At 35.8% G+C, this 10,976-nt stretch overlaps 1 protein-coding gene across 2 annotated transcripts; it reads right to left on the bottom strand.

Moving 5' to 3' along the window:
• Positions 1-2,363: 2,363 nt before the first annotated feature.
• LOC115955940 (protein DJ-1 homolog B) lies at positions 2,364-10,584 on the bottom strand. 2 transcript variants are annotated; one of them, XR_004084226.1, is made up of 9 exons: positions 10,232-10,584; positions 9,941-10,141; positions 8,720-8,869; positions 8,399-8,581; positions 6,246-6,326; positions 3,665-3,865; positions 3,451-3,591; positions 2,778-3,042; positions 2,364-2,455 (listed from the first exon to the last, which is right to left on the bottom strand). XR_004084226.1 is itself a non-coding variant. In XM_031074355.1 (8 exons), the coding sequence occupies exons 1-8, from the start codon at positions 10,415-10,417 to the stop codon at positions 2,836-2,838; spliced, it is 1,350 nt and encodes a 449-aa protein (XP_030930215.1). In that variant the 5' UTR covers positions 10,418-10,584; the 3' UTR covers positions 2,569-2,835. The 2 variants fall into 2 exon arrangements, 1 of the variants encoding a protein (XP_030930215.1); XM_031074355.1 differs by lacking the exon at positions 2,364-2,455 and having other exon boundaries at positions 2,569-3,042.
• Between the last annotated feature and the right edge of the window lie 392 nt (positions 10,585-10,976).

The raw sequence follows: 10,976 nt of genomic DNA, 5'->3' as shown, positions 1-10,976 counted from the left end.
TCTCTCTGCTCTTTCCTCTTTCAAACCCAAACATTATCATCTCTTTCTCATCTGCTTTGTTTTTTTGGCTGTGACCGGTGCTTAAAGGAAGTGGTGGGTATGGCTGAGGTGAGTTGTGGGTCACGGAGATCGGAGTGGGTCATGGCGTGGGTCACGGAGATCGGAGATCGGAGTGGCTGAAGTGGGTCACGGCGCGGGTCACGGCATGGGTAGCGGAGTCGGAGATCGGAGTGGGCTGAAGTGGGTTGTGGGTATGGCTAATTGGTCACGACGTGGGTCACGGAGTGGAGATCGGGTTCTGTTGTGATGCTGGTTTTTTTTTTTTTTTTTTTTTTTAATTGGGATTTTTGTTCCGGTGCGATTTTAGAGAAACTCATTTGTACATGTCGCCGGAATCAGTTAATCGAATCGCCGGCGGATATTTGGATTATGTGTGTTTGTTGCTCTGTTTAAGGTTTGATGGTTGTGTTTGTGCGTGTGTTTGTGCGTGATGGTTCTGTTGTGATGCTGGTTTTTTTTTCTGGCTATGACCGGTGCTTAAAGGGGTTGTGGGTGGTGGTTGGGTCCGGGGTTTGGGTCGTGTTTGGGTAGTGGTTGGGTTGTGGGTTGATCGGTGGTGGGTTGATCGGTGATGGGTCTGTGTGGTTCTGTGAGAGGAGCTGGTGTTGAGGGAGGCAGAGGAAAAAAAAAAAAGAAACGGTTGGAAAGCCTAGGAAAGTAGAACTGAAAAAAAAAAAAATTGGTTAAAAAGAAATAATAAAAAAAGATTAAAGAATAATATTTTAATAAGAATAGAGTTTTAGGATGTGGGAGGTATTGTAAAATGGGATGCTATAAGTAATAAAGTGACTTTTTGGGATGGTATAATAGTATAGGATAGCATTTTTCAATGCTAGTGCTCTAACGAAAATAACATTAATCAGAAATCATGGTAAATGGTAAATGGATTATAAGCACCCACATTAGACGTGGGATATGTGCCAAATGCTAAATATTTGGCACATATCCCACACCAAACAGGAAAATCAGCTCCCTATCAGATATTGCAAATGTTGTAAAATTATACCATTTGTGTTTGTACCATTGCAAATTTGCAATGGTACGAACAGATGTGGTAAACCAAAAATTATTATTTTATTGGACTTTGATGTTGTGGATGATAATGAGAATGTGATAATATATTATTTTAATGTGTAATAAATATTATTTTAATGTATATAATTGAATGATAAAACATCTGATAAATGAGATGTTGTAAAATGATGTGGTAAAATAATAAAGTAGGTCTTTGATGTGGTAAAATAACATAATTTTTGCAACATCTACTACGGACGAAAATAACATTAATCAAAAATGGTAAATGGCTACTCTTTGAAAGCAAGCTTTTTTTTTTTCTTTTTTTCTTTTTTTTTTTTTGTCAACAGAGGAGATAATTATATTAGCTAGCCACAAAAGGTGAAGTATTGGCGAGTACAAACCACTTGCATCAGAATTTACAATTACATTTAGATCAGGGGTAGGGGGAACATCAAGTACAACAAAATCAGAAGTTAAGGAACAAGCTCCTGTAGCAAGGCTGTATGCTCCTCTGTTAACCTCCCTAAACACATGCCTGATCACGGTCTGCTGAAATTGCCCGAGTAAGTACCTGCAGTCATTAAGGAGTGATGTATATGATCTGTTTGAGAGGATAAGATCCACATCCACCTTGGCATCCAACTCCACAGCCAAGTGTGTGATTCCTAGCTGTGAGGCAAGCGTGAGACCATCCCTAAGAGCCCAAAATTCAGCAATAATGCTTGTACTAATACCAATATATCTCATATATCCTTTCATCCATCTGCCACAGGAGTCACGTATGAGCCCTCCCCCTCCTGCCTTCCCTGGATTGCCCAAGGAAGCACCATCTGAATTGAGTTTAAACCACCCTTCTTGTGGCTTATCCCAACAAACTGGAATGACAAAATGCCTTTTGGAAGCCGGCCCTTTTCCCACACAACAAAAATATTCAGTGGCAACTTTCATACAAAGGGAATGGAGGTTTAGATTTAAAGGAGAGATTTGGAAAACCATGCTATTTCTATGTTTCCACAAATTCCACACAGCCAAAGGAAAAATAATGGACCAAGGAATTCCATTGATTCGGTTCAGCTTGCTGTCCAAACAGTTTGTGCTTAACCAATCTGTTAAGCTCAGATGCATGAAATTGGACATGCTTTGGGGAGTTCAAAACTTTTTCCAAAAATTCATAGCAATCGGGCAGTCCCTTAGTGTGTGTAAGATAGATTCCTCATGATTTCTACATAAGGGGCAGCAAGCATCAAGAATAATACCCCTCGATTCAAGGACTTTCTTAACTGGGTTGCTGTTATGGAAACATAACCAAAGCAAGCTTTTGTTAACCGGTGTCCTTACTCAGGCATCATTAGTTAAAGAAGCATCAATTAAATCCCACCTGCATGGGAAGTAACAGAGGGAGCAAAAGTAAATTAAAATATGAACTTAATTTTTGACTTAACTTTCAAGAAAAAGTGGTTCGACAACGTTGGGTTTCCAATTCTTATAACGAATGCCATAGGAAACTCATTTATTCATACACAAAACTGCCGTACATAACTGCAAAGTGAATTCATATTTTTATTTATACACAAAACTGCCATACATAACTGCAAAGCGAATTCATATTCAAATATGAATTCATCTTTTCCAGGCTTTTAAGTCTGGGTTCTGAAAAAAAAAAATATATATATATATATATATATATGAATTCATCTCACCATATTTTGTCTCTGCAGACGTTAATACAAGTACAGACAACATACACTTGCACAAGGTCTATGGGCGAATGAAAAGCATTGCTCTTGCAAGCTCTAGTGCTTTCTCGCGCCCAAATAACTTCTCCACAATTCCAAGTGCAAATTCCATGGCAGTTCCTGGCCCTCGGCTTGTGATGAGATTGCCATCAACCACAACCCTGTTTTCAACTTCACTCTGATCTGACAGCTTGTTGCACAATGCAGGAAAAGCTGTAGCCTTTTTACCCTGGATCAAAGTAGTAAGCACCAAAATGCAGAAAATATGAATGGAAGAAACATGTAGGTGATATCATTAAAAAGGCATTGGATCACAATATAGATCACAGGAAATTCAATAACGATATAGGGATTAGTGTTTCTGGTGAACTTGGGCATTATGGTCTATACAGCGGCACTTATTCAAGTAAATAATTTGCTTCCAAATCTTGTAATTGAATAAATGTGTTATTTGTTTCTCAAAAAACAAAAGAAAAAGAATAAATGTGTTATTTGATTGCATAAGATAATATCAGGTTGTGCAACATAGATAGAGTCATGCATATTATTTGCAAAATTTATTATCTTTCTTTGACATTGTAGAGAAAGTGGTTTGGATAATAAGGTAAGTTTGATCCAGACACCTTAAAGGCAATACCTTGAGTAAGCCTAGGGGCTCCAGGACTAAAGCTGGGGAGGCACATATTGCTCCATAAGGTCTATTTGATTCCCTCTGCTGCTTTAGCAGGTTTGTCAGTTTTTCAGAGTTTGCAAATGCTTGAGCACCACCAAGTCCACCCTACAAATATGCAGAATGTAGTTATGCTAAACAATTGTTTATTGCCAATTAGAATCTAAATCCTCCAACTTACTGGCAAGACTATTAGATCATATGAAAGATTAGCAGCCTCATCAAGGAGCACATCTGCCACTAGTTTTACATTACGAGAAGCAAGAATTTCTAGTTTATCCTCAACAGAGGCCACCACAACATTTGCTTTCGCTCGTCGAAGAATATCGATGATCATCACAGCTTCCATTTCCTCAGTGCCATTAGCAATAGGTACAAGAATCTGAAACAAAAAGCAAATGCAGATGCTCATAATTCGTCAAAAACATTTTTCCTAACAAGATTTTAAAAAGAAAGATGCAAGCAATAAGGCACATCACAAATTCTTCGTAAAGACAAGATATGAGAGACAAGATATCAGTGCTTTTATAAAGAAATATCTCAACCAAGTTCTCTGCATTATTAAGGGCAAGGGATTATAACAAGGAAACTGCAAACAAGGATAGAGTCATTACTTAAATATATTAAAACTACTAAATACAAAAATGCTTTACAAGTTTGATTTTTACTATGTGAAAACCTCAAACAATCGCAGGAGAGAGTAAATTTCCATCTACCCCACATGCTCAATAAGTTGACTGTAAATGGGAGGATTATTATGACAAAAGGAAAGTTGGATCCCTACCATTAATTAATTGGTAATCCAACCAAATTGATGTTCAAATTACACTTTAATTTTTTCTAAAAGGACACTTAATTAAAAATTTATTAGAATATAACACAACTCATATTACAAGGTCAAGTGATACAACTACAATAAGTAGCTCGGGTTGACTGCATGGAATCAAACTTAGTTTCAGATATATTTGCACATCTAGTCACTCAGTTGCAATTGCCAGTTCTAGGCACCAACATCTAATTTCTTTGCTTTCTTAATTATATAGCATATCACTGGTGGCTCCACATGCAAGCCAGTGACCACCCTGACTTGCACAAAAAAATGTATACACTTTCCAAAAAAAATATTATAGGCTAAACTAACCTATTGTAATCACCCTAATAAAAATGTTGAACACCCGACTTGAGAATTACAAAAATTTGGGTTCAACTTCAACATAAATAAGAGTAATGCTATATTCACAAAATTTTCAATAGGAGTATACAGCAAACCCACCAACTCGATCCAACCCAACCCGCTGGGTTGGGTTGGTTTTTAAGGGTTGGTGGGCTGGCTTGGTTTATGAATTTTTTTTTATATAGTAGGTTGGGTTGGGTTCAGGTCATAAGATTCACAAATTCACCTAACCCAACCCGACTCACCTATATTTTATATATATTTAAAATTTTAAAAATATATTAAAGATATATATTATACAAATTTTTTATTTACTTTTTTGCCCCTCTTCCTAAATAAAACTCAAACCCTAAGTTAAGTTCTCCTCATATAGTCTGTGTGTCTTTGGTATTATGCTCATGATTATTTAATTATAAATTTGCACTTATTTGTAATGGTGTTGTTCTAATGTTCAATTTAATAATAATAATAATAGTAATTAAAAAAAAAAAAAAACTATCCAATCCATGGGTCCAACCGAACCGTTCCACGTGCATTGGGTTAGACCCCTGTGATGGGTTGGGTTGGATTGGATTGGATTTTTTTAAACCCACCATGGTGGGTTGGGTTGAAAAAACTCCTCAACCCAACCCATGCACACTCTTAATTTTCAAAATAATTTCACAACAAATCCAATGTGATAAACTGTTACTGATTCTAATTTAAGCCCAATACTGATATTATTTTTTTAACCCCCAATAACAGCTTTTTTCATAAGATTTATTGTAAAAATGTTGTGGATATAGTATTACTCCAAAATTAATTCTACCTCGAAACATAATCCTTAATCCCTTTTATAAATAAATACATAAATAAAGCTTAAATAACAACAATAATATATTGGCCCAAATAATAACAAACATAAACCAAAAAAAAAGACCAGACCAATAACAAGTCAACAAATTATTCAACAAAAAGCCTATTACAAAACAAAAAGATAAAAATCGCTAATCATTCAAATTTGTAGCTTGTTCAACCTATTTAATAAATATAATCTTTAATTTCATTTTTCCTAAGAAAATGGTACCAAGAAAAATATTGTGATTGTGAGTTCTTGATAATGACAACAGTTATGCTCTTTTTGGCTTTGCAGGTGCAAAAACTTTGCCCTCCTTAGTGACTCGACTCATAGTTGTAACAAATATTCAAGTTATCACTTTATTTAATTTTGTATAATTTAAATTTCTTAGTAACCACCCTAACAAGAATTCCTAGGGCCACTACTGTAGCATATTATTTTATTATATGGAGGCAAATAGAGTCATATTTACAATTTTGTTAGCCATAAAAATCCTTGAATTTATATCAATATAAATGTCTATTTAAGGTTAAAATTATCTTAAAACATCTCTTCATAATTCCATCTTACCCCACAGGACCTGATAATATAGCTATGCAAATCTTGTCTAAAATGTTACCTGTAATCAATGCTAATATTATATAAAGAGCACAAGTATAAATTGTAAAGAGCAAGTGAGAGAGAAGTAACTAGAAACATGTACTGTCTTAAAGAGACAGCTAGAGGTATACATCAAAGCCAAAGCTTCACCTTGGGGCAATCATCAAACGTCCACTCCACTGGATTTAGCTCAGTTATGGCATATTCATCCCCATGGTTGGAACGCATAACCTGAATGTGAGAGAACAGTGAAACACAAGCCCAAAGAAGGAAAAAGAGGGGGAGAGGTATCATAATGCAAAAAGAGAACTAAAACAAGAAGTTCTTTAAAACAGCCAAAGCATGAAGTTCAAAAAATGCACAAGCACCATAGCATTTTTCAAAATTTACAAGTGTCAACAACTAAGAAATTTTTGCTGCATGAAAAAAAGAAGGAAAATGGGAAGCATTTTTATGGGTGACGCATAAAGAAATATTTATTTTAATTTTGGAAGTCAGCTATTACTTATTAAAAAAGTTGGAAGTCCATTGTATTTTATTTTAGGTCTTATTAGTTAATTAGGTTAATCAATATTTTATTTTATTTCCTAGATTCAAGTTATTTTTGTAATTCAATAATTAGAATTTCCCAAGTTAATTAGGATTAAGTCATAGTTTATATAAGCACAATATTGTACTCCTATGGAGATAATTTACAGTTTGATTGGCTAATAAAATTTCTCTTAAAATTTTCCAATGATCTGGTGTGAAGTCCAACCAACCTAGGTTGACTCCTAGATTTTCAATCCCACTAGGTGCTGACTCCAAGCAATCCTAAGTGCCGACTCCTAGCCCTAGGTGATGTTATATTGTTTTTGTTCTTTAATTTTCATGTTGCATCAAATTTTGATTTTGTCCTGTCAATTTTCCATCCCATAAAGGCTGTATTTTGAGTTGATTACTGTTATAGCATGCAGGTAACACTTAATTGACCTGTCTTTCTTCTAGGAATAAATAATAAACTAATATTATGACAACGTGGTCCACATAACTCAACCATATATGTTTTACTTGATCACAAATTCATCAACCTATAAGCAAAATGTAGCTGTAGCCAACCTCTTGGATCCTCTTTGGATAACATATTGAAATAAATATGTTTGTAACTAATAATGGAAACTAAGACTTATATTCATTAAATAAAAACACTAATCATGGAGCTTAAGAAAATAAGCCACTCAGATTGATAAAAGAGTAACTGAAAGAAGAAGAGTACAGAGCATATGTAAAGATCACAACTAAGTTTGTGATTCGGCTAACTCAAAGATGTCTTTCAGCCATGTAACATTAAATGTACTAGGCTTTCTTCTACCCAAAATATTTATATGTGCTTGTCATGTAAGTAAAGAAATCATCAAGGGGACCCTGCTACACTAAAAAGTATAGAACAGAGACATGGATAAATTCAAGAATCCATTGTTTATTCTCTCATTTTTTTTTTTTGGGGGGGGGGGGGGGGGGGGGGGGGAGATCCATATCCATTCTCTTCTACTTGCCTTCTGTCTTGGTTAATAACCCATCCAGATCTGTTAGTCCATCAATAAACTAATTATCATTAATATTAATGGAGTTTCCCTCACTACAAACTAATATAGTGTTTTGCCCCAACTCTTAATTGATAGTTTCCTCTAGTACCAACATGTAGCTATAAATTACAAACCATCAGGCCTTATGCTCCACTCATCAGCTTTCTTTAAATATATAAGAGATTCTTTAACCAAATTCAGACTTGATATTTTCCGCATCAAAACTGAATCCAGCATTCTAGGCCACTTGCTAATGGCACTCAAATTTTAGTGCTCCGCCATGAAGTTGATGCCTGCAAATAATCTTTTTGTCAGCTTCCCCAATAATCTCTTTAGCCATTCTTTAAAATGGATCCAAAGACTTTGCTCCAGATAATGCCATCCTCATTCTTCATGATTATTCCTTTTGATCTCAAAGGGTATTACTTTTCCTGTCTCAACTCCACCTCAACAAGAGGACAGTCACAACCTTTATTTATTTATTTTTATAATCAACCTCTATTCAATCTCATTACATTTAAACCCAGAAGAAAAATAACTAGCTAATGCAAATGTCTTAAGAGTAAATTTATGACAGGTATAAGTTTCCATTACAATAAATGCGGAGCATATCAAACTTTGATCAGCTACCCTAGTCAACTGTTTTTGAATAAAAATCAATGCATTCCCTTTCCATTAAAGAAAAAGGAGGGAGATATTAACTGAAAAAAATGTATGTAATGGAGAAAAAGTAAATACCAATGGCACAAAAACTTCTTTAGCTTTCTCTTTCCCGCACAATTGCTCAACCAATGCAACAGCAAACTCCATGGTAGTGCCAGGTCCCCGACTTGTTACAACTCTGCCATCCACTTGCACTCTTGATTCAACAGCAGTTGCAGTAGGAGCTAATTGCTCCATAAATGATGGATAACAGGTTGCCTATCAAAACCAACATACCCAAACCTTCCAACTTAAGTCATTCTAAGCAAGAACATAACCATCAATACTGATAACTAGTTACAAATAGATAATGTTACTGCCGAGAATGAAACTGTAGCAAGTGGTTAGCTAACTTACTTTCAAGCCCTTCAGCACACCCCATGGCCCAAGCGCCACTGCAGGTGAAGCACATACTGCCGCATAAAGCCTCCCGTCTGCTGCCTGCTTCTTCACCAAGCTTTCCAGAACAGCACAATCTCTAAGATTGGTAGCACCTGGCATGCCCCCCTAGAGCATAATAAACAAAATAATTGAAAATATCAATAAGCTTCCACAAAACTCGAAGATTAATCAATTTACAGCGTTAGTTGAACCTTGTAAAGAGTGAATGGCTTATACAAGCAGAGGGAGAAAGGAATGAAAACACTTCCACCTGTCAATATATTTTGACTTAGAGTAACCCACTAGAAATAGGTAACCCTCTACTTGGTAACTAGAAAAAAGGTGGGGCAGGCAGATAAAAGCAATTTCAAGAAAATAAATAAATAACATTTTTTAGTAAATCAAAAAGGCATGCAGCCCAAGTATTTAGAATGTATGCTCTGTGGGTACATCAAAATTAAGCTCCAAAAGGAGGGTTCTAGTGAAACATAACGAACAATGCCATGCCAAGAGCACCCCCCATTCCTATGTAATTAATATAAAACAATGTATGTAAGAATCTACAGCCAACCATATCCTTCAAGTTGAACATTGCTTTTTACTACTTTTTTTATTATAAATTGTGTTTTGGAGTTTGCCAAAAGATTTTGCAGCGACAAAGTGACTAGGGTACAATAATCAATCAAATAAAAAACGGTCGAAAAGGGAAAAAAAAAAATCCTAACAATGACATCTATTCAAACAAAGATTTGAGGCCAAAAGCTTTAGCTTTAAAGCTAAGTGGCGTCCCAATATCTTATATTAAAGTCTCAATTGGAATCTCCCAATGGTTATGAGAAAAATTTAAGCCCAATGAAAAAAAAAGGAGGCCCATTAGTCCATTGCATTAGCACATCATTTACTTCATTATCTTGCCAACAGGGATCATTAAAGAGCTTAGCAGCCATCAAAACAAATGACAGCTAAACTGCTCTCAAGTTAAAAGAAGAAAAAAGAAAAAAAAGAAATCATATAATTTTCAATGGAATGGTGAAACGCGCCCTTAATCATTTGCAAACCAAAACCCTATGAAATCAACAGTAATAATTGTTGTTGGAAAGAATGATAAATAAATAACAAAGTGTTTGTTGTATTGGTCAATGCAAATCATGTGTTTGATAAAATGCTAGAGAGAGAGAGAGAGAGAGAGAGATGTACGGGTAGAGCGATGAGATCGAAGACTGTGTTGGCGCAATCGGAAACCAAAGCATCGGCGAGGATGTTGACAGCGTGGGCAGCATCGACGCGTGGTTGATTCTCCACTGAACCCACAGTAACATCAGCTCCAGCTCGTCGCAGAACGTCAATGGTAATCACCGCCTCCATAGGTTCAGTGCCATTCGCAATTGGAACCAGAACCTATAAACAAACAAACAAACAAACAAAAAAAACTGAATCAACAACAACAAATTAATTGAGAATATGCTTTGTTTGAAATGTGTTTTTTACTTTTTGAGCAATGGAAGCCATGGTCTGGGAAACGGAGACGAATAAGCGATTGTTGTGGAGAGAAGAAGAAGAAGAAGGGATTGTATTACTATTGCGGGGTGCTAAGCGTAGTGTTGTTATGCGAGAAGGAATTATCCCCAACTGACGTGGTGGTACTATTAATGGTATTCGTAGTAGTAATGCCATTTTCTTTTCCTTTTTTTTTTTAAATTAAAAAAATAAAAATAAAACTCTACACTCTACACTCTACTCTCTACTCTCTACTCTCTAGTCTAGAGGCTTCTTCTGCTCTCTGAATTGAGGAGCTAGTACCGTTGTGCGTGGATATATGGCGGATATAAATTACGGTCGATGTTCCATTCTTTCTCGGTACTCACCCATTTGCCTCCTTATTATGCCATTATATGTCAAGTTTGCGAAACTAGTTAACAAACTAACATCTCATAATTTCTTTCCCAAATAACTTTAAATATCAAAGAATTTAGTTAGTTGTCACGTTTCAAAATAATGCGGGAAACTTGCATCTCGAGTGTCTAAAACTTAAGTTCCAAGATGAAACTCGAGTTTCTAAGTTTCGATTTGTAAGTGGTGGCATATGACGTGGAAAAAAATCCATGTGAAACTAGAGTTTCAACATTTTATTTTCCTTCTTCTTCCTCACGTTCTTCTAACCCAGTGTTCTTCTTCATGCAGATCTGAAAACCAGGTCGTCCAATCGCCCACCCGGCATTCAATCGTCCAATCG

This window comes from Quercus lobata, chromosome 8 (genome assembly GCF_001633185.2).
Source record: "Quercus lobata isolate SW786 chromosome 8, ValleyOak3.0 Primary Assembly, whole genome shotgun sequence".
Classification (NCBI taxonomy): Eukaryota; Viridiplantae; Streptophyta; class Magnoliopsida; order Fagales; family Fagaceae; genus Quercus; species Quercus lobata.
Note: the sequence above shows the minus strand (reverse complement) of the source record. Positions and strands in the feature narration are given on the sequence as shown.